General features: G+C 39.1%; 3 protein-coding genes across 4 annotated transcripts in view; 1 reads left to right on the forward strand and 2 right to left on the reverse strand.

The window, feature by feature from the left end:
- HERC5 (HECT and RLD domain containing E3 ubiquitin protein ligase 5) overlaps window positions 1–17594 on the forward strand; it is a 42220-nt gene extending 24626 nt beyond the window's left edge. For both annotated transcript variants that reach the window (XM_039218430.1, XM_039218431.1), the window contains 10 exons: window positions 1674–1790; window positions 2858–2968; window positions 5121–5291; window positions 7414–7557; window positions 8371–8537; window positions 13425–13491; window positions 14373–14443; window positions 15892–16075; window positions 16159–16261; window positions 17319–17594. In XM_039218430.1, the coding sequence (XP_039074361.1) occupies window positions 1674–1790; window positions 2858–2968; window positions 5121–5291; window positions 7414–7557; window positions 8371–8537; window positions 13425–13491; window positions 14373–14443; window positions 15892–16075; window positions 16159–16261; window positions 17319–17524 (1341 nt within the window). In that variant the 3' untranslated portion in view covers window positions 17525–17594. The remainder of the gene's footprint in view (window positions 1–1673; window positions 1791–2857; window positions 2969–5120; window positions 5292–7413; window positions 7558–8370; window positions 8538–13424; window positions 13492–14372; window positions 14444–15891; window positions 16076–16158; window positions 16262–17318) is intronic.
- A 6892-nt stretch (window positions 17595–24486) lies between these two features.
- On the reverse strand, window positions 24487–25283 carry PIGY (phosphatidylinositol glycan anchor biosynthesis class Y). Its single transcript, XM_039218424.1, has one exon. It carries the CDS (start codon window positions 25207–25209, stop codon window positions 24994–24996), a length of 216 nt encoding a protein of 71 aa, XP_039074355.1. The 5' UTR covers window positions 25210–25283; the 3' UTR covers window positions 24487–24993.
- Window positions 25258–27217, reverse strand: PYURF (PIGY upstream reading frame). Its single transcript, XM_039218423.1, has 2 exons — window positions 26845–27217; window positions 25258–25447 (listed from the first exon to the last, which is right to left on the reverse strand). The coding sequence occupies exons 1-2, from the start codon at window positions 27048–27050 to the stop codon at window positions 25306–25308; spliced, it is 348 nt and encodes a 115-aa protein (XP_039074354.1). The 5' UTR covers window positions 27051–27217; the 3' UTR covers window positions 25258–25305.
- Window positions 27218–27731: the final 514 nt, after the last annotated feature.

The following is a 27731-nucleotide window of genomic DNA, read 5'->3' on the forward strand; positions in this document are numbered from 1 at the left end:
CCCCAGCCATTGGAAACTGAAGTTCAAGTCACCAGTTCTGGCAAATGTTCTCACAGCAAATGCCACCTTCACTTTGTTTTTAACGTGATTATTTCATATTTACTTAAATTAAAATATTTTTTCACACTTTTTCCTCACTTTCTGGTTGTTTTCAGTGAATCAAGGTAGCTAATCTGTCATACTGCTAAATGCAAACAATTCTGCCATACTGCTGAAAAGCAGTGCCTATCCTTGGCTAGCTTTAAAAGTTTTATATAAAAGAAAGATTAATTTAAAAGAAAATAATTTGTTTTGAAAAATTGAGAAAATTACTGAAGAGCTCAGGAAAAATGTATTCTAATGAGCTTTTTCCACTTAAAAAAAGAGAATCCTGGGGCACGTGGGTGGCTCTGTTGGTTAAGTGTCTGACTTTAGTTCAGGTCACGAGCTCACAGCTTGTGTGTTTGAGCCCTGCATTGGGCTCTGTGCTGACAGCTCAGAGTCTGGAGTCTGCTTCGGATTCTGTGTCTCTGTCTCTCTCTGCCCCTCCTGCTCATGCTCTGTCTCTCTCTCTCTCTTTCAAAAATAAACATTAAAATTTTTTTTTAAAAAGAATTCTGAGAAATACTGAACAACAAAAGAAATTGTTAAGGGATGCTGCTTTATCCTTTGACTCTGACAGTGACATCAGATTATTTGTCAATATCCCGCCCACCTCAAAAGGGAGGCCACAAGAAGCCACAAGGATAAACCACCCACTTTTTCCATAACTGGGGATGTTAAGGCTGTTGACTATGGAAGGCTGAAATCAGCAGGATCCAGAGAACCGTATTCACGGTGAAACAGCTTCATGATGCTCTTGGTGTTGGTACTGGGAGGCTTGGATCATTTGGGGTCTGGGCCAGGGTCAGTACGAATATTCCAGGTGAATGGTCTTAGCTTACCCAGCTAAGAAGGGTTTTTAGAAGACCTGTTGAGAATTAGTCAATTAGGCTAGGACTGTGTCCACCAGATCATATACTAATGGTCACTCATGTTTAGAACATGTAGTGTCATTATGAGTGACTTCACTAACTGATGGTTAGCACTGGTCCAGGTTTCTGTGCGCATGTCAAAATAAGTAACTCTGGTCATCTTGGGGGATGGAAGGCTGGAAAATTCCCTCATGGTTTAGGAGGGGAATGCTCCACATATGACTTGTCAGAGGGGAACATCTATAACTGGTATGTTGTTAAGCTCTGAAGAATATGGCCTGAAATACTGGGCCCCAGAGTACTTTGGATTCATACTGCAGTGTGTTTTTCTTCAGAGCTAAAATTCTTTACAACCTTTCTATGAATTAAGAATAAGTATTGAATGCTGAGAACAAACTGAAGGCTGATGGGGGTGGGGTGATGGGCATGGAGGAGGGCACTTGTTGGGATGAGCACTGGATGTTATATGGAAGCCAACTTGAAAATAAACTAAGGGGAAAAAAAGAGTAGGAGTTTATCATCATATCATCAATTTATGCTGTTAAATTACAGGTATTCTTCATGTTCCTGAAAATGTGGGGCTTTGTCAGTGGAGGAATTGGATAGAACTTTATTCTGTTCATTAAAAGACTGTTTAATTTATTTATTCTGCTAATGAATAGCCCTAAGCGAAATCATCTTCATTTATAAAACGTCCTCACAGGCCATCTTTTATTCAAGGTAAACCAGGCCAAATATCACCTGCCCGAAAGTATTTTCAAAATAAATGAGCTTACACAATGGCTTGATTTTTATGGGGATGCATATAGAAGGTCTTCTTGGAAAGTGAACAACTTGGTAAGTATGGCATGTTTCTTTTTTATTTTTATCTTTATTTTTTTAATGATTTAATTTTTTAAAAAAGTAATCTCTGTACCTAGTGTGGGGCTCGAACTCACAACCCTAAGATTGAGTCACATGCTCCACTTGAACAACAGCCAGGCACCCCTAGTATGGCACGTTTAAGGGAGGAAAGTTGACCATCGTTGTGTTAATATAGGTATTTGTGCTGTAACATTATGCATAAGTTTCCAAATATACTTGCACTCTGCAAAATTGCTCAGTAGGAATAACAGAGCTTACAGACAGGAAAGGCAAGACATACCCTTCAAAACCAATGCAGCTTTGTAGCCAGAACTCTAATGGAAAAGTGGTTGCTACCTTAGATCACCTGACTCGGCCACAGGCAGGCAGCTTGTGGAGAGTGCCCTGAGAGTATGAATTGCACAAGACAACAGTTTGGAACTCTACCCACACTCTAAGTAGAGGACTGGTGGTGCAGAGCTCACATAGATGGCGAGGGGGCTCTGCCCATAGGTGGGCGTACAGGGTGGTGTGCCTCACCAGGAGCCTGCAGCCTTGGCACTTGCTCCAGGTGGAAGTACTCCTTTTTTATTTTCTTAAAATAAAGCTAATGAGCTGTTGCTGCTGGTTCAACAGCTGACCTGAGGTTTTCTCCTTCTGTCTGAAGGCTGTAATTCTTCTGCTAGCACAGACCAGCAGAAATCCTGTACGCTCTCCTCAGTTGTCTACATTCTGTCATTCCCCTATTCACCAGATATATCTGAACTAATTTGAACTTCAGAAGTGCAGATTGTGGCAGAACAGATTCTTTGGGAAAGTGTCTAAAATTTATAATTAATTGCTAAATTAAATGAGTGCTGCTAATACTAGGTTTATATACCTTTCATTGATACATACAAAACATTTTCTTAGAATTTTATATATTTAATGCCAACCAGCAGTTTGGATTGCTTTGGCTGTAAGAACTGAGACCATAAACTACCAGGGATTTAAGACTTAGCTAAAGTGTAAGATTTCTCTGTCCTTTGATTTATCAGAATTCCTGTCATTTCTATTTTTAGGGCACTTCAGTAGACAGTCCGTATCCTGTCATATTCAGTCATTTTCCATTTATCTTTAATATTTTGTCGAAAATCAAACTACTATATGCAGATTCGCTTTTAAAAATACAGGTATGTATGCTTATGTCTTTGTCTTTATTAAGTCAAATGACAAATGCCTTTATAAACATACAGTATTTGGGGAATTGATAAGGGAGCTACCCAGTGGTGAGACTGATGGTTGTAACATTCATGGAGCTTAGACTAATAAAGATGGCAAGAAAGACAGTCTTAATTTGGATTGGCTTGGTCTTGAAGCATATTAAGGCCCCAGTACCAGTAGTGATGGGTAGAGTATGGGCAACTGACCTAGTTTATAGGGCTTTTACCTTGAGGTTGGAGCCTGTCTACAGGTCTTCTGAATGGGACTTAGAGAGACATAGCAGACTGGGTTTGATTGGGATTAGCACCAGTATTTAAGGAGGCTGAGGCTAAAACAAACAAACAAACACACAGACAAAACCCCAGCAGTGGGAGTAGAGGTGACTGAGGATTCTTGAAATGAAGACACACATAAATGGCTGGTACTCTGATGATGCCATGATAAAGGTTTGATCCCTTTTTCAATGAACTGTCATCAGGTGAGTTGGTTCTGTTTGTCAGCATGTCTGGAAAAGTGATTTTGAATTTAAAACTGGACAATTGAAAATGCCTAGGGAGGAGAGGCTGGGTGGCTCAGTAGGTTAAGGATCTGACTTTTTATTTCAGCTCAGGTCATGATCTCACAGTTTGTGAGAAGGAACCCCTCATTGGGTTCTTTGCTGACAGCATGGAGTCTGCTTGGGATCCTCTCTCTCCCTCTCTCTCTGTCCCTCACCCACTGTGTGTGTGCTCTCTCTCGGTCTCAAATATTAAAATAAACATTTAAAAATATTCAAAAAAAGGAAATGCTTAGGGAATTTTAAGTGCCTAAGAGTCTTAGTTCTTATTATCTCTTTTATATATGCATCCATATATGTGTATATCTGAGTAATACTCAAATGTATGTCCTAAAAGTAGATACTTTTGCATTATAAAACAAAATAAGAAATTGATTTATGAGTATGACCATTAATGAACTACTTAACAAAGGAAAATGAAAGGAAAAAAGATATAAGAACTTTTTTTTTCATTTTTTCAACTCTTGGCAGCTGTTTTCTAATTTTATTTTTATTTTTTTAAGAGAGTGAGAGCATGAACAAGGGAGAGGGACAGAGTGGGAGAGAGAGATTGAGAGAGAGAGAGTCTTAAGCAGGCTCCATGCTCAGCACTGATGTGGGTGGGGCTCTATCCCACAACCCTGGGATCAGAATTTGACCTGAGCCAAACAAGAGTCCAGCTCAACTTAGAGCCACCCATGGTGCCCCGCTCCTAATTTTAAACAGGACTCCAGTAATAATTTTATGGAACTGATACTGGATTGTTGTTTTGTCAAGAGCCTTAGACTTTAACGATCTCAAATTGCAATTTGGTCAGATGGTCTTTGTGTGTGTGTGTCTTGTCTCTCTGTCTCCTATCTTCTTAGAGCTCTAACTTCTTAGAGCATCTGTGCCCTAAAATCTCTTACTAGGTTTTCCTCTGAGATTAGTATATCCTTAGAGAGGTCTCTCATACCTGAACTTTTCCTGCAGCTTTCTCTCTTTCTGTTTAAAAAATTTTTTTTTAAATTTTATTTTAGAGAGTGCACCAGCAGGGGAGAGGGACAGAAGGAGAGAGAGAACCCCAAAGTGCCTCCATGCTCAGTGCATAGCCTGACACGGCTACAACCCTGGGATCATGACCTGAGCTGATATCAGTTGGGTGTTCAACCGACTGAGCCACCCTGGTGCCCCACATGCTTGCTTTCTAAACTTCTGAAATTCTTTTCCAAATGAGAATGTTCTGTTTCAGCACACCACTTTCGTATCTGCTAATTCTTCTCTTAACCTAATGATGGTAATTAGCTTTGGTAACTAAGTATTAATAATTGTGTTTGCAGGATAAAGTGGACCAGTAGAGCCCACAGTTGGTCACTTCCCTGCTGCCCCTGGTTGGCTCCACAAAGCTTTTCATTCCTTAGGTGTTTCTTCTGTTTACTGAATGTGAATACTGAATGTATAGCTTCTCTCCAATGGCATATGTAAACAAAGCTCTTTTCATAAATGTTTGTGATGTGCACTCAGGATAAATTGAACCCGTTTATTCCCCTTTATAAATTCCTATGTAGACCAAATGGTGAAGTGAAGTGAAACATTTGTTTTCCTAGGAGAAAAAAATTAGAGCTTGTATGCGTTTGGCCGGAGTTATGCAACAAGGAAGGTCCGAATTAGCTTTGCTGCCCACTTTTAATCTCACAGTCAGAAGGAGTCACTTGATTGAGGATGTTTTGAGTCACCTATATCAATTTGAGAATGAAGATCTGAGGAAGGAGTTAATGGTAAAGTATAATTCTCAATGTTTTTGCTGCAGAGAGAAGGAAAATCTAAAAGGTTGTAACCATGGTTCTTCCAGAGAAGAAATTAATTTTTTATTTTTATTTAATAAACTTCTTTACAAAGGAGCTCCTGAAGGGCTGCCCTGGCCAGGGAACCTTGAATCTTCAGTCTCTCCGAGACAACAGCTGGAGTTACAAGCTTTTAGTTGGAACTTCCTTACAGATTTTGTCATTTGTCGCTTTGTCAGACAAGACCAGGTTATTGAGCTTGTCCCAAACTTTGCCTTTGGGCCACTTCTTCTTTTTGGCCTTGTCCCATATTTGTTCACTGGGTCTTTGTCTTTTTTTGGCTGACTTTCCAGTATCTTTCTTCTTGTTGTCATCCTTGGGCAGCTGTGAGGAAAAGGGGGAATGCAGCCAGGTCACAAGGCAGCCCCACACTCCCCCTGCCACTGCACTCCTACTCCGCCCAAACCCCCCAGAGGGAAGATTATTTTAAAAGTATTTTGCACTGGGTTTGCAGTTAAACGTAGCATTTCCACAAAAATCTAACAGACTCATTATGTAAGTTATACCAGTGCCAGCCAGCCAGTCCACTGAGTTATTTCAGTTCCACTTTTATATTTCATCTATTTAAAAAATTTAGGTAACATTTGATGAGCAGCGACCACTTTCCAAGCTATGTGAGGCATTTTTTATGTTATCCTATTTAATCTTTCTCAGAATCTTAAGAGAAAACGGAGGTTTTGTGACATTAAGGAGCAGAGCAAGGATTTGACACTTGACCTTACAAAGATTTTAAATAATTCACTGAGGTTTGAAACTTGGATCTCTAGAAAGTGGAAGAGGCATTCATCCAAATAAACCAGTAAAAGGAGCTGTGGGTGAAGTGCCGGTGGAACATCCTGATGGAAATGTGGAGCAGGCCTTCGGACAGGAGTGTGTGTCAATCAGGAGAGAAGATAGGAGGACAGTGGATATGAAGGTTAAATGCTTGCCAAGTGATAAGTGAAGTTTTAAAGAGAAATCAAGTATCCAGGGAAAGAGCAAAAAGAATGGAAAAAGCACAGAACTGCAGGAATTTTTGATATTAAAGTAGCAGGAAAAAGAAGTAAAAACCTAATTAATGTTTTTTAAGAGAAAGCAAGAGAGAAGAGGGTATAAAGAAAGAAGAGGTTATCAGAAGTATAAAATTAGTTCGCAAAATCAAGGAGAGGAGACATGAGAACAAGTCACTGGAATTGGGGGTTTACAGGTTCCGGGTCCTCTGGGAGAGAGCATTTAAGCAGAGAAATAGATTTGGAAGTTGGTGTACACAATTCTCTAGAATTTGGCAACCTAGAGTAGAAGCCAGTATTCAGAACTCCAGAACCTAGAGTTGAGGTGGAGGGTTGAGATTTTTTTCTTTTAAGAATAAGGGAAACCTTACCACATTTGTACACTGAAGTGAGGGATTCCAAGAAGGAAAGGCAGGAATGAGTAATTGGAAGAGTAAAGGTGGGTTATGACAGAATCATCCTAGGGAGGAATTGGTGTCAACAGGTACCTTCTCAGGGAGTAAACAGCCAAGCCAATAAATACCTTATGTGTGCTCTGGTTTTTCAGTTTTTTTTGAAAATCCTATTTTTTTATTTTCTTTGTTTATTTTCATTATACTTAAGATCCCATATACATACATATATATATGTAGTGATGCCCATTGAGGTGAGATTAGTAGCTAAAGACAGCTGGCTCTGAGACTTGACAGACCCAGGATTAAATGGAGGCTGCACCCTTAGTGGTGTGTGACATTTGGAAAGTTATTTAAATTCTTAAAGCTTTATCACCTCTAGAATTAATGTGAAGATTAAATATGGTAATATGAGTAGGATGCTTACCATATTGCTTACCAAATATTTAGGTCCATAGATCATATTCGTTGTAACTTTTTTTATTTTTCTAAGTTTTATGATGCAGTGTCTATATTCAATATGGGGCTTAAACTCATGACCCTGAGATTAAGAGTCATTAGTCTCTTCCAACTGAACAGTTGGACACCCCTTACTTGTAACTGTTATTAGATGAGCTTTAATACATAGCACTTTAGAGCCCTGAAAGGGATGTATTATTTACTCTGTTTCCTCAGGTTTCATTTAGTGGAGAAATTGGACTTGACTCTGGAGGAGTCAAGGTAGAGTTTTTCCACTGTCTGTTTGAGGAGATGACCCATCCAGAATATGGGATGTTCATGTATCCGGAGGAGGCTTCCTACATGTGGTTTCCTGTCAGGGTAAGTCCTCTCCTCTTTGCTTAGGTTTATGACAGAAAAGGCATGTCACATACCATTGAAAATTAGGTTGTCTAGATGGTTTCATTTTAGGAGAGGAGTTATTGATCCATAGAATTATGGAGATAATCTCAATTTTAATAAGGTGATGATTTTCGGGGCACCTGGGTGGCTTAGTTGGTTAAGCGTCTGACTTTCGCTGAGGTCATGATCTCGCGGTTCGTGGGTTCGAGCCCCGCGTCGGGCTCTGTGCTGACTGCCAGCTCAGAGCCTGGAGCCTGTTTCAGAGTCTGTGTCTCCCTCTCTCTCTGACCCTCCCCTGCTCACGCTGTCTCTCTCTCCTAGAAATAAACAAAAATATATATATATAAAAAAAATAAGGTGATGTTTTTCTTTAAAATGGAGTCTCCTTTCCCTGAATTCCTATTTCTGCCTCCACAGGAAAATTAAGCAGTATATGTTATTGACCATTTATAGAATATATGGATTAAAAAGAACCCTTCCTTCCTCAGGCATTCTTTTTTTCAGTTCTGTTTTTCCCAATGAATTTGAAGACAATGGCTATGAAAAGAAATTGTGAAAATTTCAGTTTATATTAATTTTGTTTCTCTTCCTGTGGCAGAGATTGAAATTGACTTAATGGTTGCACATAAATCCTAAATATTCTTACCGCAAGCTTTTTTATTTTAATCTGTAATTTGATTTTGTGAAAGGGGGAAAAAGGTGTACCTAATATAAAAATTTTGTTTTACTTACAAAAGTGAAAACACATTAAAGTTTTTTTTTTTTGTTTTTTGTTTTTTTTTCTTTTTTCAGCCTAAATTTGAGAAGAAAAGATATTTCTTCTTTGGGGTTCTGTGTGGACTTTCCCTATTCAATTTCAATGTTGCCAACATCCCTTTTCCACTGGCCCTGTTTAAGAAACTTTTGAACCAGGAGCCATCACTGGAAGACTTAAAAGAACTTAGTCCTGTTTTGGGAAAGTAAGTAAACATAGTTCTTTTTTTTAGAATTCCATATAATATATATTTAGATACAAGCATACCTTTTACTACTTTGTTGTGCTTCGTTGTTAATAGCTTTTTTTTTTTTTTTTTTAACAAGAAGGTTTGTGGCAATTCTGTGTCAAGCCATTTTTCCAACAACCTTTGCTCACTTTGAGTTTCTGTGTCACATTTTGGTAATGTTCATAGTGTTGCAAAATTTTCCAGTATTACCTTTGTTATGGTGATCTTTGATCAGTGATTACAACTTGATGAGAGTTCAGAGAATAGTTAGCATTTTAATCAATAAAGTATTTTTAAATTAAGGTGTCCATATTGGTTTTTTTTAGATATAATGCTATTGCACACTTAATAGACTACAGTATATGTGCAAACATAAATTTTATATGCACTGAGAAAACAAATAATCCTTTTGACTTACTCTTTTGGGATAATTGCTTTATTATGGTGATCTTGAACCAAACTGCAGTACCTCCAAGATGTCCCTGTAAATATTTCGACACATACACCCCAATAGTATTTTCATGTTCAACATTGTAGGTAATTTTTTTATTTTTTGAGAGAGAGCAAGAGCAGAGAATGGGCAGGGATAGACGGAAAGAGAATCCCAAGCTGGCACCACACTGCACAGAGTGTAATGCGGGGCTCGATCCCAGGATGCTCGACCAGCTGAGCCACCCAGGTGCCCCCGTTGTAAATACTTTAAAATCAATTTTACTTTTTGGAAGAATTATTGGATAATAATTGAACTTTTAAAACTTAAGACAAGTTCAGGGATGCCTGGGTGGCTCAGTCGGTTAAGCATCCGACTTCGGCTCAGGTCATGATCTCACAGTTCGTGGGTTTGAGCCCTGCATTGGGCTCTGTGCTGACAGCCAGCTCAGAGACTGGAGTCTGCTTCAGATTCTATATCTCCCTTTCTCTCTCTGAGTATCCCCTACTCATGCTGTCTCTATCTCTCTTTCTCTCTCTCTCTGTCTCTCTCAGAAATAAATAAAACATTAAAAAAAAATTGGGGGCACCTGGGTGGCTCAGTCTTAAGCATTCAACTTTGGCTCAGGTCATGATCTCACAGTTCATGGGTTCAAGCCCCACATCGGGCTCTGTGCTGACAGCTTAGAGCCTGGAGCCTCCTTCCAGTTCTGTCTGTCTGTCTCTCTCTCTCTGTCTCTCTCTCTCTGCCCTTCTCCCACTGGCGATCTCTCTCAAAATAAAACATTAAAAAATAAATAAAAGTAATAAATAAATAAAATTAAGACAAGTTGATTTTCCTCCTATCCTCAGTGCTTATATTAATCTTTGAACTTTAGTTCTATAGAAACAGTCATGGACAGAGCACAAGTTACCATGGTATGAAATCTGCAAGTGATGTTCATTTTAAATCTCATTTCATATCCTCACCTTTAAAGTGAACACTTACTTTCTAAGTTAAAAAGCCAAGCCACTACCTCACAAAAAAATACTGGTAATAGGGGTAATATTCCTGCTGTATAAAGTGTTCGTATACATCTATAAGAAAAATTGGCTAAGTATACAAGAAGGTAACCCACAAAAAAATTTTAGAATGGCTTAATCTCCCTAGTCATCCTGGAATGCAGATTAAAATCAGAGGCTAATTTGTGCTTCAGACTGACAGATTGAAATACTGATGCTGTATAGTGTTCCAGAGCATTTGAGAAAAGGTTGGTTTTAATTTCAGGTGTTAGTAGCAAACATGTAAATTGGTGGTGCCTTTTCAGAGACCATTATGGTAGTACTTAATCTGAATCAAAAATGTATTTGCCCCTCTGACTTAGCAGTTGCACCTCTATAGACATTTCATTTTCAGAAATAACACAACCATGCAAGGATTTTTCTATACAAATATGTATCATATTACATAGTTCATAATGTGTGGAATACCTAAATGTTCTTCAGTAAGGGAATTCTGTATTTTTGGCATATTCATGCAATGGAATCCTATATAAATTTTCAAAAAAATGAGAAGCGTATATGGTCCTATTATTATAATTATTTATTATTATCATCCCCATTTCACAGATGAGGAAACCGAAACAGACGGGTTAGGTAACTTGTCCCAGACCCCATAGTGACAGAACTATGAATTGAACAGTCTGTCTCCAGCATCCAACTTCAGAAAATTTTTTAAATATTTATTATTTATTTTTGAGAGAGAGCATGCATGCAAGCCAGGGAGGGGCACAGAGAGGGGGAAAGAAGAATCCCAAGAGGCTGCTTGCCATGAGAGCAGAGCCCAACACAGGGCTTGAACTCATGAACTGTGAGATTATGCCTGAGCCAAAACCAAGAGTTGGACACTTAACTGACTGAACCACTCAGGTGCTCCCAGCATCCAACTGTTAATCACTGTACTAATTAGTATAATTATACTAATAAGGTACCTTATTAGTATCTTATAAGGAGAAAATATCAAAAGCACAAGGTTTGGAGAAGAAATAAATTTACTATTTTTTACTAGAACAATGAAAATGACATAATAATATTAATGTCTAAGAAGACCTAATAAACATAAAACATGTCAACTTTAGTACATGTAAAGATCATTAAATCTGTATCCGTGTTTTTCACACTTTTAGGCCTTAAGACTTAAAAAGTATTGACAACCCCAAAGAACTTATACTTATGTTGGTTATATTTGTCAGTATTTACAATATTAGAAATTAACAGGGATTACTGTTTTAAGTAGAGGATACATAAACATTCGTTCTATTAGCTGTCATATAATAAAGCCTCTGGAAAAGTCCGTTCTGTATTTATGAAAGAATGTGAAAAAGGCAGATATCTTGGTATGATTATGAGAATAGTTTTGACCTTATAGATCCTTTGTGAAGTCCTTAGGGATTTCTAGAAGTTTCTGGTCTGGGTTACACTTGGAAAGCCACTGATCTTGGTGTTTAGTGAAACTCCAGTTTTAGTCTCAGCAGGCTTTCCATGAAATTTCACAGACTGATTATAAAATGTATATGGAGGACCAAAAGGCCAAGAATAGCTAGCAGAAATAGGTGAATAGGGATAGGGAACTTGGCCTACCAGATACTAAGAATTTTTAGAAAGCTGTATTAGGACAGCACGGTAGGAGTGCAGCTCAGAAACTGACCCATTCACCTGTGGAACTCATTAGAGGTAGCATACCAGATTAATGGGAACAGGAGTACTGTCAGTTCAAGCATATGCAAAAAAAGGAGAGCTGATAACCTTATGCCATATACAGAAATCAACTTCATGTGGTTGAAGGACTTAAATAATTAAATGCAAAAATGTTGACAGTATGGACAAATCTTCTCACCATTGCAGTTTTAAGCATGACATAAAAAAAAGTACTAACATTAAAGGAAAGATTAGTAGGTGTACCTTCAATAAGATGAAAGAATTTATCTGTTCTTCATGAGATCCCTTAACAGAAGGGTTACCAGTACCCTGCAAACTGGTATTTGTAACAGTTTAGGGGTGGTAGAAGAATGAGATAGGGAAGGTATCCCATATAAGTAGCTATAAGATATTCGTTTTGGGAGGCAAGTTCCTAGGTATTCTTCATAAACATACCCACAAATAAGCAAATGAGCCACCTATGGACATAGAGTGACAAGAGTATCATGAGCCAGTTATTATGAGTGCAGTTTTATCAGCTGAACTCCTATCACTCCTCTCTACTCACTCCCCCTCAAAAAGCCTACAATGAATAAACTGTGGTCTGTTTATCACAGTACTGTAATAAAAATGTCCAGTGATGGAAATGTCAAGTTGAATTCCACTTTTATCTAGAGGCCTTCCCCAGTGACACGTGTCCCTCCAGAAAGGGTTAACCAAGTTCTTCCAGGCTGTCCTTACACCCTTACATACCCTTTCTGCACACACCTGAGTGTACTGTTGAGGAGACTCTCATCAGCGTATCTTACCTACTACTGCTAGTCTCAGGGTTCATTGACAGTAATGTCTCCACTTTACATCCCTTATGCCTGCTACATTGGGTGCTTAGTAATGAACAAATGAGTAAATGAGCAAACACAATGAGCTAGACAACTTTAAAAATACGTGTGAGGTACCATAGGACAAGAGACAATGGAGACATAATAAGACTGGCTGCCATCCATGCTAATACAAACCTATATTCACACAGATGCCTTGAAACAGTTAAGGTGGTCAAATTTACATCTGTCTTAAGCTTGATGATACTGAGACAGTAGGTGCGGAGAACATCCTTTGACCTTCTCATTCCTCAGATTTCCTAAGTGACCCCTGATATTTAAAAGGAGGGTATTTATTCTGTAAGTAAAATTCAAAATTTTAAGTAAAGGTAACACTGATTTAAATAAGTTTTGGTGTCAGTTACATACATGATCAGTACTGGGGCACCTGGGTGGCTCAGTGATTTGGGCGTCTGGCTCTTGATTTTGGCTGAGGTCATGATCTCACACTGGATTCGAGCCCCACAGTGGGCTCTGTGCTGATGGTGGCAGAGCCTGCTTGGGATTCTCTGTCTCCCTATTTCTCTGCCCCTGCCCTACTAACGTGTGCACCCTCTCCCTCTCAAAAATAAATAAACATTAAAAATAATAAAAATAGACCCTCTCTTTAAAAAAATAAAGTATCAGTTCTCTACATAGAAACCTACAATCACTGGATAAAGGAACTTAGGTTAGAAGAGAGCTTGCAGAATTGCAAGTACTCGTAAACTTCTCACTTGTAGTTGGGGTCTGGCTGTCAGTACACAGAGAAATGGTCATTGTTACCTAACTCCCTGACCTCCTACCTTTTGAATAGTCATGCACTTGACATTTATTTTAGATCATCTGTCTAGTGATCATGGTTATTGACTTTTAAAAAACAAAATTATTTGTTCTTTAGGAGTTTGCAAACACTTCTGGATGATGAAGGTGATGACTTTGGAGAAGTATTTTGTATCTATTTTAATGTAAGTAAACTATATAAGAATTGGCTTACAAATCAGATTGAATCTGATTAACCCTTTATATATTTATTTAGGCATGTCACTCTTTAATAAAATAATAGACTTATGAATTAGTGCAGAAGGGTTTTTCCCCCTCATTTTTTTATGACCTGGGCATATCAGTTAGATTTTACTATGTAACAAGCAGCAGCTAAATTTAGTGGCTTAAAACAAACAATTCATTGAGTTTCTGGACTGAGTTGACTGATGAGCTGGATGTTTCACACTGGCTTTGGCTTGTATATCTAGTTGTTGGCTGGCTTATGGGGTGTGGGCTGGAACAGCTTTTCTGTTCTAGGGGTTTCTTATTCTTTAGTAGACTAGTTGAAGTATCTTTACAGAATGATCTCTGGATTACAAAGAGATGGCAAGCCTCAACATACAAATTTCTTTTTAAACTTTTACTTCTGTCAGATCCCATTGGCCAGAGTACCTCACATGGCCATACCCAGATTCAAGAGCTAAAGATAAACACTTCTCTTGATTGGGGCAGAGGTGAGGGGGGTGAGGTGGAGGGAGTATGTCAAAGTCACACTGCAAAGAGGCTTGAATACCAGGCTGGGAAGAATTTGTAGCCATTTTTGCAAATCTACGACACTAGGTCTATACTGTATAAAATGACTACTGAGATATGGCAATTTGCCAGTTTTTTTCAGTATGATAAACTAAAATTGATAACTCAGGTTCTGTAAAAATTTCAAGTGTTCATACTTTACTAGTTTTTATGACTAAAATGTATATTTTTACAAGATCTTAAGGAAAAGAGGTGTGTTTCAAAGTGTTTTTATTGATAATAGATTGTTTAGGATCTTTTTGAAGAAAACTGTGTTTATTTGTGATTACAGGTGCATTGGGACAAAAATGACATAGACTTAATTCCTAACGGAAGTTGCATAATTGTTGACCAGACTAACAAGTAAGTACAGAGAAGTGGATTATTTGCTTTGTTTATACACTGTTTATTTCACCAGGCTCTAAAAATGTCTCATAATTATTAAAATTTTCCATTCCAAATTTATCATATTTTAATAAGGAGAGAGAGTTGGTGTGTATTGTGTGTATGTGTATGTCTCCTGGGGTTTATGTTCTGGTAAGGAAGGAAATGGCTTTCTCAGAGAGGCCTTTCCTTATCCTTTATCTCTACTTTTTCTCTTCCTATCACACATTACCTACCTTTTGGATTTATTTGCTTATTATCCGTATTTCCCCCACTACAGTGAGCTCCATGAAGGCAGGGACTGGTCATGTTCATCCTTCTTTATCTGGTATCTAGAGTGGTCTACAGTGGTACCTGGTCTGGAGCAGAGCCTTAGTATCTGTCAATATTATTAGATGTTACTGTGGTATCTTGAGTTCTCCGCACCTTATAGGATGCTGTTTTAAAGCCACAGTCTGGGATTATAGAATGTTCCACTGATAATTGGTCAGAAAGTCAGAGGGATACTGTCAAGTGAGCATTACGGTGTAAGCCAACTAGTTTTCTTTAATCTTTTAATCTTTATTTTTAAAAAAAGAACTTTATTGAAGTAGGACATACAGAAGAGTACCTAAATAAGTATACAGATCAAGAGAGAACATTTCCAGCTCTATATTTTATGAATACTCCCAATTTATCCATGGTATTCTTGATAGACCTAAAATTCTCTGCCTCTTAACTACTTTTTGCCTGATCTCTTTCCTTGAGTTGGCAAATGGCCAGAAGGGAAAAACTGCAAGTAAGATGTGGGACTCACTTCAAAGGGCTTCCCTTCTGTCTTCATTAAGAGGCCTCTTGAGTCTTGACTCTGATTTGGAAGCCTGAAGCTAGATGTGTTTTTGTGTATTATCTGGATTTTTCTAGTTCTTCTCACTGGGAGTAATTTGCTCTAAGCTACCCTATCAAAGCTAGAGGTAGAAATCCACCTCTTTATTTGTATTTAACCACAAACACTAATAGTAGTTACTCCCTATCATAAATTCAGACAGCACAGAAGACCATGAAATAAAATAGGAAATTTCCCCCATCTCCCAAGCCCATTCCCCTCTATGGAGCGTTATTAGCCGGTCGGGTGTTATTCTTCCAAACCTTTTCTGTTCTAATCTGTGTCATTTCTCTGAACTGTGTGACTTTGAGCAATTATGTAACGTCAGCATGTCAGTATCTTTACTAAAATTAAAATGTCTTAAGAATCTACCCTGGGAGTTGTATGAAGATTAAATTAGATAATATATGAAAAATAGCTGTATGCACATGGTAATAAGCACTGAATTATTAGTGTTTCTAGTTCTTATTTTATTTTTATCCTTCCCACTGTCCTTGCCCCACCCTTCCAGTTTTGTTCAGGGTATTGCTGTAAGCTGAAATCATTTTTTGTTTCATTAAAGGAGAGACTATGTTTCTAAGTGTGTCAATTACATCTTCAACATCTCTGTGAAGGCAGTTTATGAAGAATTCCAAAGAGGATTTTACAAAGTGTGTGAGAAGGATATTATTGAATTTTTCTATCCGGAAGAACTGAAAGATGTGATTATTGGAAGTACAGATTATGACTGGGAAACATTTGAAAAGGTATATCATAAAGGCCTAAAGTTTGAATTTAAATTCCTTTTTTCTCTTTTCTTAATACTCTTTTTTTGCACTTTTTTCACTAGAATGCACATTATGAAGAAGGATATGACAATTCACATCCTACCATAGTGATGTTTTGGAAGGCTTTACACAAATTGACTTTGGAGGAAAAGAAAAAATTCCTTGGTAGGTATTATATCAGGAGTAGATCTATAATCTTAGGTCTTTTCTTTGGGCTAAGCAAACCTTGTTTTGTCATAGGCACCATTTGCAACAAATCCTCGTATAAGAGCCACTCAGTCCAGTTGGGTGTTCTCTAGGCCGGGCTGTCCTGATAACAAAAAATAAATGTGAATATAGGTTTTTTCCCCTGTGGTTTTAACCCAGCCTGTTGCTTTCAAATGTTTTTCAGTTCTCCATCCAAGTTAGATATTTCATCTGCTTTCTATACTTGTGACTCAGTTATTCAAGCTTTGTGGGATTAGCCAAGTTTTACGATGTCATTGTCTCCAAGCCTTTTTACCTCACCTTCCACGTTTTGATCTCCATTTCATGCTTATTTGGTCGTTTTCCTGCAACTTTGCTTAATGTGACCTTCCCTCTCATTTTCTTAAAAAATTTCCATACTCGTTTTTGAGAAACATTTATCTTTTTGTTCCAACATGTATGTTGGAAGCCACTCAGAGTTCTCCAGAATCCCAGCTTAACTTTCCAGTCTTACTTACAGGAAGTCTTTGTTCCAGTCAAACAGTTCCATCGTCTCTACATTCTTAAGTTCCCTTCGTACTCTCCCACCTCCAGGCTTTTTCTGAAACTCCTTGTCCTGCCTCGAACCTTCACCCACCTCCTGGTTGCCGCTCTAAACCTTCTCCTCCTTAAGGTCCAGCTTAATTCTAAGCTCTCTCAAGTCTCCCCAATCATCCCAGCCTGATTCTTTCTCCCTGCTCTGAAGCACACACAGCAGTTTCCCTCAGGAAGCACTTAATTCCATGGCACCTTGTTTGGCTGTCTTCCATTCTTGTAGCTTTCTCTTGCTATTTGTCTTCTTCTGCACAAGAATATTACATTTCCAGCCAGACCATAAGCTGCTTGAAGGTATGGACAGTGTATCAGTCCCAGATGCAGTCTGATGCAGAACTCTAAACTTGGGGCCCTCAGTAAATGTTCTTAAATAAACACATTTTTTTCTCCATAAATCTTGGTCTCTGGGAAGCAGATCACTCAATATTATTCTTCTTTCTAGTGTTTCTTACAGGAACTGACAGAATTCAAGTAAAAGGTTTAAAGAACATGAAAATAACATTTTGCTGTCCTGAAAATGTGAATGAAAAAGATCCCATAAGAGCACAGACCTGTGTTAGTGTCCTCTACCTCCCTAAATACTCTACGATGGAAAGAGTGGAAGAAGCACTTCAAGTAGCCATCAACAACAGCAGAGGATTTGGCTGATCCTACCTCACATTGTTTACCTCTTCGGGGAAATATTTTCAGAAATAAAATTAAGAACTCAAAATTTAATATAAAAGCCCTGCTGAGTACTCATTGTGTTTAGCTCCTCTTTTAGAATTATGGTTTTGCATGTTGGACATCTTAATAATGATATAGTTGAGGCTGTTGTAACAAAGTGACCCTAAAACACACTACTTTATGACAGAATTGTTTTTCTCTCATTAGCTTCTTGGCTGAAGTGGTGCTTCTCTTACTCCCACTGTTCTAGTAAAAGATACAAATGACTTGTTGAAAATGTCAACGAAACTGCCCATTTCCATCCTAAATCTCCTCCATTGCATTTGAAACCATTGACTACTTTCTCCTCAAAACTGTCATTAACTGCTAGACTATGACTTCCTTTTTCTTGGCTTCTTTTCCATTTCCTCTGCATGCATTATTACACTCAGGGTCCCCTGACCTCCAGTGCTAGCGCAGTCCTGTGTCGTCACTGCATGCACTCCCATCCACTCCGTGGCTTTGGTTACGTCTTCTCTGTTGATGGCACTCACATCTCTCTCTGACCTACAGGAACTGGCAGATTGCAGCACCACAGCCATTTTTCTGTCTCCCTGCATGTCCCTTGGCTCCTTGACCTCAGCATGTTTAAGAAGAAAACATCGTTTTTCCATATTGCACAGCTTGGAGTGGTACCCACAGTATTGCCAGACAGAAGCTTTCCATCCTCTTCTTTCCTCTTTGTCCCACACATTCAATAAATCAGTCAGGTCTTGACAATTCTAGTTCTTGTGTCTAGATCAACAGTGCCCCACAGAACTTGCTATGAGGCTGGGAAACCACCCCACCCCCAGTCTGTGGGGTGATTTACCTTCAATAAGGTAAATGTGTGCCATAGATAAGGTTTAGTCTGAGTTTTGAAGAGAGAAAATTTAATTGGCAGTGATCAGAAGAGTTGAGCTTTGCTGCCCAGTATGTGGCTATTTAATTAAAATTAAGTAAAATTTAAAATTCAGTTGTCCGTCATACTACCCAGATTTCAAGTGCTCGGTATCTATCTGTAATTGGTGGCTACTGTATTAGTGCAAATATGATGAGGACTTGCCACTGATGGGCCCATAACTTGCCAACTCCCTGTAATTGTGCTTTTTTTTTTTCTGGGAAGAAGAGCCAGAGTGTATAAAATTGCACAAATCAAAACGATTTGAAAAATCCAGCAGTAAAGTCAAATTTCACTGACATTGTTACTATATAGCTCCCAAGTCCTTCCTGACGTGTGTACATCACCAGCCTTGGCTCCCATGGCCTTGGCTCCCATGGCCTTGGTTCCCATCATTGGCCTTGGCTCCTATCTTCGCCCTGCATACCTAGTATACTTCATTCCAGTTATTTGTAACTACTCAATTTGCTGAGTGGGCCAGTCTCTCCTGTTATTCATTCATTTTCTTCTGCCTGGGACCTTATACCACCCATCCCCCACCCTTCCTCACCTCCTCTGTTTAAATCCACCTCCAGCTGGGTTCCTCCCACTTGTTTCTCAGGATTCACTTCCCTAGCAGATGCCACCCTAATAAATGTAGAATATGGCGTCCTAGCTCAACATTTCACAAATGCAATCTTTCTGGGTGCAATGTTCATTCTGGTAACCCTGGTCCAACATGAGTTAGCTAAAAGTGCCATCTAGTGGCATATGCAGAAGGTCGCAATTACCTGAAAATGGAACATTTTACTAAGGGTAAAAACTTGGGAGACAGTCCCAACTACACACAGTAGTGAGAATCTTGCCATAGTGTTTGTTAAATGTGGTAGGTAATTTCTTGAGTTTACTAGGTAATTTCATATTTTCTATCTCCCTTAAAACAACCACCAAGTCTGGAAGTAGGTAACCTTTTCATCTTAGAGATCAGGAGTCAGGTTCAGGGAGGCTTCCTTAGCCCACTCTGCAGGATTGGAAATAAATGAAGGGGGAGAGTAGGTCATGGCAAATTTTTTTTGTTCTCAAGAGTGGAAAACTATCACTTAGGAAGCTGATGGGAAGGATCTTATTCACAAGGTGGGTAATGGACCTTGTCAGTGATGCAGATGACACTAAGGAAGATAATCCTGTTAAGGGGCTCCAAAGAGGTGAGATCACTTATTGTGAAACCAGAATTACTGAGAAGTGAGGAAGAGTCCCAGTTAGTGAAAGAGTAAGAGTATTTCTTAGAGTTGGAGGTGGTGGGGTCAATGCCCTGGTGTATGTGGCATGAGCTATGTTATGGGAAGCTAGTGAACGAAAGTCACCATAACAGGAAGCCAGGATGATTTGCTGAAGAGGAATACTAAAAAGTGCTGGAGAATTACTAAGGAAGGGTATTTGTGTCTGAGAGCATCACTAGAAATAGTACAGCATGGTGGATAAAATTTAGAAGGATTAAGACCTGTATTCCACTTTTGGCCACACCTCTACCAGCTCTTGGAACCGCTAACCTTATGCTGGACATGTAGATATTACTTTCTTTTTTTTTAATTTGGTAAAGCTTTATTGATATCTGATGCACATAGCATTTAATTCAGCTGTGTGAGTGTACAACTGAATGGATTCAGTATATTCACGGGTTTGTCCAACCATTTCCACATTCAACTTTAGGACATTTTCATCACCCCAAAGAGAAACTCCGTACCCAAGAGCCATAACTTCACAATGTCCCCAGCCATATGCAACCACTAGTCTACTTTCTGTTCCTATAGGTTTGTCTATTAGGGACATTTCATGTAAATGAAATCAAACAGTATAGGATTTTTAATAACTGTCTTCTTTCACTTTGCATGTTTTCAAAGTTCATCTATGTTGTATGTAGCATGTATCCGTACTTCGTTCCTATTTATTGCTAAATTAAGATTTCATCATACCATATTTTATCCATTCATCAGTTGATGGACATTGTGTTGTTTTCTGCTTTTTGGCTATTATGAATGATGCTATGAACATTTGTGTTCAAGTTTGTGTGGACATTTTTCCTTTCCTTTGAGTAGATAGAGACGTAGAAGTGGAACTTCTGGGTTGTGTGGTAACTCTGTTTAATTTTCTGAAGGACTATCAACTGTTTTCCAAAGAAGCTGCATCATTTTATATTCCTACCAGCAGCATTTGAGGGCCTGAGAAATACTTAAAATCTGCAGCAGATCTGGGTTTTTTTTTTTTTTTGCTATTGCATTTTTTAAAATTAAGATGTAATTGATATATATGCAAATGTGTTCGTAAGAGTGCTAGTGAAATAGAAATATTCAGGTAGGTAGCTCTTCCTTTTTTTCTCCCTTTTTGGGCTTTTGTCATGCATATTAGGTCTACATGTTACATACTCAACAATACTTGGTTAAAATTTTTACTGTATCTAATTTAATGCCTCTTAAAGGAACAGAGGAGAAGGATATATTTGTAGTATTAAATATCTTAACATTTTTTGCCTTCTCTGGTTTATTAGTTCCTGTGAATTCAAGTTACCATCTGGTGTCATTTCTGTACTCCAGTTCAGCTTTGCTCTCAGCTACTTCCTTTGTGCTGCTAATAGCAAACATGATAGACCCCAAATATAATTTATACACATTGTTTTCTATAATTGCTCTGCAAATCAGTTAAGTAGAAAGAGGAAATATGCTGTCTTTTATAGTTACATAAACACCTTTACTCTGCTGGCGGCCCCAGGTACCTCCTGGGGAAGATGCCTTAACACTCAAACAGGAGTTTTGGGGGGAAAGAGAGGTCCTATCTTGGTGGCGCCCCCTGGAGTGGCCATCTGTCTGAGCTGAGAGCAGGAAGAAAGATGTGGGTGGTGGTTCAAATGCTACAAACTTCACTGAATGGGATTTTCTGGTATGTTGCTTGCCTCAGTAGGCTGACTGCCCTTGGAACAATTTCCAGAGACTGCCTGGTTGTGTTGTTCACCAGTTAGGTGAACACCTTTGTTTCACAAAGGGATTTCATGTGTAAAGTTTGGTTTGTTCCTCACAATTTTATGAAAGAAGCCGGGGAAGGATTTCTAGCTCTACAGATGAAGCTCAGAGAGAAGTAACTTGCCTAAAGTTATAAAGCTTGTCAGAACCATGTTTTCAGTCTTTCAGGAAGTATATGCCTGCTCTGTGCTAAGCATTAAATTTAAAATGTTGAAGTTACTGTCTAGACAGGAGACAGAAAACAGGCAATTACAGTGCAAGTTCAAGTGCTAAAATAGAGATTAAAATATATGTTGCTGTAGGAAACAAGAAGAAGGGTATCAGGCTTGAGTAAGAATTTGAATCCAAGCATTTTGATCCCTAATTGTATTTTCCTTATAAATAGAAAGGATTTTATTTATTTACTTACTTTAAAGAGATACTGTATAGTGTGATTAAGAAGGGGGAAAAAAGGAAAGAGAAAAAGAAAGGAAGAAAAAGAAAAAAGAAGGCAGACAGAAGCCACAGTGGTATTGGGTTTCAACTTTGGTTCAGACTGTTGTTAATCTTGGGCAAATCACTTCAATCTCTCTGCTTCAGTTTCCTAATCTGTAGAATGGTACCAATGCTACTTACCTTAGCTCTTAGATTATAAAAGAATATATGTAATATGCTTAGAACTGTACCTAGTGAATAGTTTGTACTATAGAAGTGGTTGCCAAAGAAATTCTATTAGTGAAAGAATGTAGATAATATTGAACTCTCCCAAGGTATGCTTATCAGTTTCCTCAAAAATGATAAAATGCAAAAGCTGAAATTGACTTTTCAGAGTAAAATGCTTGCTTTATCAGTAAAATTGTTTCATTTACACTGACAAAAGTGAGATTTAGGGTTAATTAAAAAGAACAAGAACTCCTTATCAGGAGATAATGGGAACTTCTATAATCTTTCAGATTATTTGTATTTGCCATATGGTGATTTAATTTTTAATTGTTTTAAAGTATTGTTGGCACACGTTACATTGGTTTCAGGTGTATACTTAGTGACTGGACAGCTCTCTACAGAATGCTAAGCTCACCACAAACATAGCTACTGTCTGTCACTATACTATTACAATGCCATTGTTGACTATAATCCCTATGCTGTACCTTTTATTCTCATGACCTATTCCATAACTGGAGGCCTGTATCTCCCGCTCTCCTTCATCTGTTTTGCCCATTCCCACCACTCCCCTTTGGCAACCATCAGTTTGTTCTCTGTATTTGTCTATTTCTGCTTTTTGATTTTTAGATTCCACATGTAAATTAAATAATATGGTATTTGTTTGTGACTTCTTTCACTTAGCAGGATACCCTCAAGGTCCGTCTGTTATCACACATGGCAAGGACTCATTCTTTTTTATATAATATTCCATTGTATGTGATGCTGGGCAGGCCGAGACCCCAAGAAAGGGGACCTCACTCAGGCCCCTCACCAAGAGGGTTCTTGGCTTTGTGTGAAAAAAAATTCAAGAGCAAGCCACTTAGAATAAGGGACAAAGATTAAATATGCAAAAAAGGAGCTACTTCAAATACAAAGTATCCGTCTCCTTCCAGGAGAGGAAGAGGATCCCTCATTGCTTCTAAGGGTTTTAGAAGTTTTTGTTTCATTAGCTAACCATATAGGGAGGGGATTACTCTTCAACTGTGGATTTCTCATTCACATTGAGCAGTTAATTTTTCCATTGTCTAGGGTTGTAGGATAACCCACCAGGAAGCAATTTTAAGGATATCCATCTATATATATAGCTTTTAATACCATCAAGAGTGGTGTTTTGTGGGGCGCCTGGGTGGCTTAGTCGGTTAAGCGTCCGACTTTCGCTTAGGTCATGATCTCGCGGTTCGTGGGTTCGAGCCCCGCGTCGGGCTCTGTGCTGACTGCCAGCTCAGAGCCTGGAGCCTGTTTCAGTCTGTGACTCCCTCTCTCTCTGGCCCTCCACTGCTCACGCTGTCTCCTCTCTCCTCTAGAAATAAATAAAACAATTAAAAAAAAAAAAAGTTAAAAAAAAAAAAAAAAGGAGTGGTGTTTTGTGGTTTTCCAGTTGGATCTTGTGACATTTTATGTCCAGCTTTTAGGTTAAGGGTCAGCCTAAAACCAAAATTGCTTTACTTTGGTCAACTTGTCTTCTAAGCCTCTTTTCCCTCCAGCCTCATATATAAGCCATATCTTCATCCATTCAACTTACATTACTTCCAGATCTTGGTATTGTAAATAATGCTGCAATAAACTGGGGTGCGTATATTCTTTCAAATTAGCGTTGTTTTCTTTGGGTAAATACCCAGTGCTGGAATTACTGGATCATACAGTATTTCTATTTTTAACTTTCTGAGGAATTTCTATACTGCTTTTCACAGTGATTGCACCAATGTTATACTCCCACCAACAGTACACAAGGGTTCCCTTGTCTACACATCCTTGCCAACCCTTATGTTTTTATTTTTAGCTATTCTGATAGCTGTAAGGTGGTATCTTGTTGTGATTTGGATTTTCATTTCTTTGACGATTAATAATGTTGAGCATCTTTTCATGTGTCTGTTGGCCATGAAAGTCTTCTTTGGAAAAATATCTATACAGGTCCTGCTTTTTTGGTGTTGAGTACCATAGGGTGATTTTAGAAACATGATTTGTACTACAGAATACACTGAACTAATGCAGTGCTAAATAGATCTCCTAGGCAGGAAAATAAACTGAAAAGTGGTTCAAAACATAGCCCTCAGCTCCATAGGACAGAAAAGCTCTTTCCAAGTCTTTCAAACCTACCCCTATCTCCTAAGATCTATAGTTTCCTGGGATGGTAGTCTATATGGTGTATTAAGTGCCTGGGTATTACGTGCCTATCTAAAAACTGCCTATATTGTAAAGTTTAGGATATTTTTATATTTTTCCTCTCTTAGAGCCACAGTCTTATGATCAAACAAAAGACTGTACTTTTTTAAATGGAAAACCATCATTTTATTATTTCTAATGTAAACATGTGATGCCAAAGAAACAAAGGTAACTTTACAAACTCAGAATCTTTGCAAGTACATGAAATTCCATTTTATTGTGGCTTTCTATCACATCAGCTCAAATGCATTTCTCTACAACTACTTCAGCCATAGCTCTTTTGGATTATTTCAGTCATCCTTAACATGTGACTCTACCAAATACTTTAAATCTAAAATAAACATGTAACATTTTAATTAGCTTTTAGATGAATGGGGTAAGAAATAAAGTCATTAGGTAATGGCTGGGACTGTTCATTTCCAACAAGAAACTTTGTTGAAATGTTTCTTCTGATACAACAGCTAATAAATAAGAATTAAAAACAAACAAACAAACAAAAAACAAGGGCAGAGCAAAAATACAGTAAGAGAAACTTCTGCAGCTTAAGCCTTCCATAGTCCTAAACCTGAGAGAAGCAAGCAAAGCACCTTTCCTGCAGATTTAGTGCGTTTCCAGTATTTCCATGTAGTTGAGCTTTCAGAAATACACACTCAAGACCTATCATTAATATATATATTATCTTGGCTCTGGTTTTATTAATTATGCCTGAAGAGTTTAATACCCATCCAAGTCCAAAGGTGGAAGAACACATAAACTGGTATGGTAATGGGCAGGAGCAGACTGTAAAAGCATAGGCTGGTTGTGCTAGTGCAGCCCTGTGGGAAGTTTTCTTCCACAGAAGCTGAGTAGAACAGTCCTGCTAAAGAGACCAATGGAATAAGGACAGTCAACGTAGGAAGAGACAGAAACATTCTTCTCCCCCACTTATTACCTGCCCGTCTGACTTTTTAAAAGGTAGATGTTATTAAGAAAATTTAGTTGTGTGTGTTGCTGTTTTTAATTATCATCTAGTGCTGCTCCATTTCTTCTTGCTTCTTATTTTGATGTGTCATCCTAGCTGCCTGTGGTATCATATTAGGAATCCCATCAATAATTGGATAGGCTATTCCCAATTCTTCATTGATCAATTCATTTGTCGATGCTTCAAATCTGAGGAGGGCAAAAGGAAAACAGAATGAATTGAGGAAAATAAAATGCTTAGAAGAGCTTGGTTTTCAATAAACAACACCATTTATCCAATTCTTGTCAGATTTAATTCAGACTTAAACTGCTTTTAATCCTAAAAACAGTATTAACAAAGTGAAAAGACTTCTCTTAGAAAATGAATCTCTATTCACATTTGAATCTGTTTCTCTCATATTTTCTTTTTCACTTTCACTGAATATGCATTTTTTAAATCTAGTCAGAAAAGATCTCCCCTTTTCATCCAAACATTCCTTCCTTACTCTGGTCAACCCCAAAACCATCCCAGTGAATTTACTATTGAAACAGTCACTAGAGAAAAATTCAATTTTCCCGTGTTAGAAGGCATGCACGCTTAATCGAGCAACCTTACTGATCCATTAGAAGGAAACCACTGAAAAATCAAGGTATACAAAATAAAAGTTTGAGGAAGATGAGACAGCAGAAAGAGGAAAGTGTGGAAAGCAATGGGTCTGCAGTGAGCTAGTGACACAGTTAACTAAAAGGTAGATCAAATGGTCATTTGAAGGTATAAGAAAATCAAATACATTCATTAAGGGGGAAAAAATCTAGAAAGAAAAATGCAAAAAGAATTAAAATAAAACGGCTAGCAATCTACCACCCAGAGATAACCACTGATAACATTTCGGTGTTTAGTATATTCAATTTGTAATACTAGTGTTGTCAATGTTCAGCTTTAGTAGCCTGGAACTGTAGAGCTGTTTTCCTTAAAAGGTTAAGGACGCCTTTCCAAAACCCAGCTAATCCAGAACGAAGACCCAAAGAGGCACCACACACAGCTTAAATGTTTACGATCGTCACGCATCAGCTGAGCATTTTCACAAGAATCTGGAAGCTACTACAGTATTTTTCATCATCTTGTTTTAAAAATCTGAATGCCCTGGACCAGTCATGACTCCTCTAACAGCTCAAAAACCTGGCGGTACATTAGAATCCCTTAAGGTCCTTTTAAGAAAACACCTTGCTCTGGTCCAGCCTCCTGACCGCCCGGCTGGGTCGGGCCAGGGGTGGTGCCCGGGAATCTGCATTTTTAAAAAGGTGAGCTGGCAATTCGACGGCGCAGCCTGTGGCAAAACCGGTAAACGCTGCATTCGATCACTGCGGGTCGGCGGTTTGATTTGGACGGCCTCGGGCGCGGCTCCGCTCCCGCCACGTCTCCTCCCGCCCTTCCGCTGCGGTGGGAAGTGCGTGAGAACCGGTCCGGCCCGGATCCAGAAAATGGCAGCAGGAAATACCCAGACTGACCTGAAAGGGCGCCCCCGTGGCCGTGAACGGCCCGGCTCCCCCGCCCCCTCCCCGCCACCGGAGGGCGCGAACGGAAACTCGCAGCCGCTAAATCTCACCTGAGCGGCTTCTTGGAGAGCGGGCACACCAGGAACTCGAGCAGCGCAGGGTCGAAGGCGCGGGGCTGGTTCCCTGTCTTCTCGCTCTTGTCTGCCGACCGCCGCGATCCCGACGCGTGAAGGCACCTACGGGCGACCGCGGACGGCGGCGCGCGCGTACCCCTCAGCGTTGAGGCGAGGAGCCAGGCGCGCGCTCCGCTTAACATGGTCTGACAGCCGACCACCACACCGCAGCCCAGGCCGCGTCAGCGATCTCCGCGCAGCCAGCCCCTCGCCTGCCAGACCCCGCCCCTGGTGCTATGAAAATGCAGTCCCGGGGCCTAGAGGAGCCAGCAGCGCTTTGGTTCCGAAGGCGCACCTGACCCGACTGCTTTTTCGTGGCACCGTTCGGTAGTTCTGAGCGCGGCCGGCAGCCGGCAGCCCGAGGACGCTACTAACTGTTCCACCGTATTTACAAATTACAGACAAAACCAATGCTTAAATTGGGTGAGTTCCGTTTTCACGCAAGGGGTGCGAGGGAGCCAGTGGCCTGACCGCAAAAGTCACACAGTGTGAAACTTGGCCCTACGTGGTTATCTCCAAAATGAGGTTTCAAACACAGTCATATTGGATATGTTAAAGCTTTGATTTGTTTTATGTAAATCTTTACTATAGCCCTTGTTACCTTGTTTCTCTTTTATTTTTTCTTGTCTTATTAAATTAAAAGTTTAGAGGCTGAAAAGAATGCCATGGGCCTGTTAATCTCCAAGATATCCAGATTCTTACCCTGTGGGACTCACTGTTCAACTGCATAATAAGACACAACTTGTTAACTTCTATAAATGTGCTTGGAGACAGCAAGGAGTCTAAACCGTGTCATCAGGCGGATGCCCTTTGGTTGAATGGAG

Source organism: Hyaena hyaena, unplaced genomic scaffold, assembly GCF_003009895.1.
Source record: "Hyaena hyaena isolate Hyena2069 unplaced genomic scaffold, ASM300989v1 scaffold_764, whole genome shotgun sequence".
Taxonomy (NCBI): Eukaryota; Metazoa; Chordata; class Mammalia; order Carnivora; family Hyaenidae; genus Hyaena; species Hyaena hyaena.

Bases quoted from the DNA above. Each gene is read 5' to 3' on its own strand.
- PIGY (XM_039218424.1), bottom strand. From the start codon at position 25,209: ATGTTTCTGTCTCTTCCTACGTTGACTGTCCTTATTCCATTGGTCTCT.
- PYURF (XM_039218423.1), bottom strand. From the start codon at position 27,050: ATGTTAAGCGGAGCGCGCGCCTGGCTCCTCGCCTCAACGCTGAGGGGT. The intron at 25,448-26,844 runs GTGAGATTTAGC...TGCCCTCCTCAG, and splicing joins CTCTCCAAGAAGCCGCTCAG to ATTTGAAGCATCGACAAATG.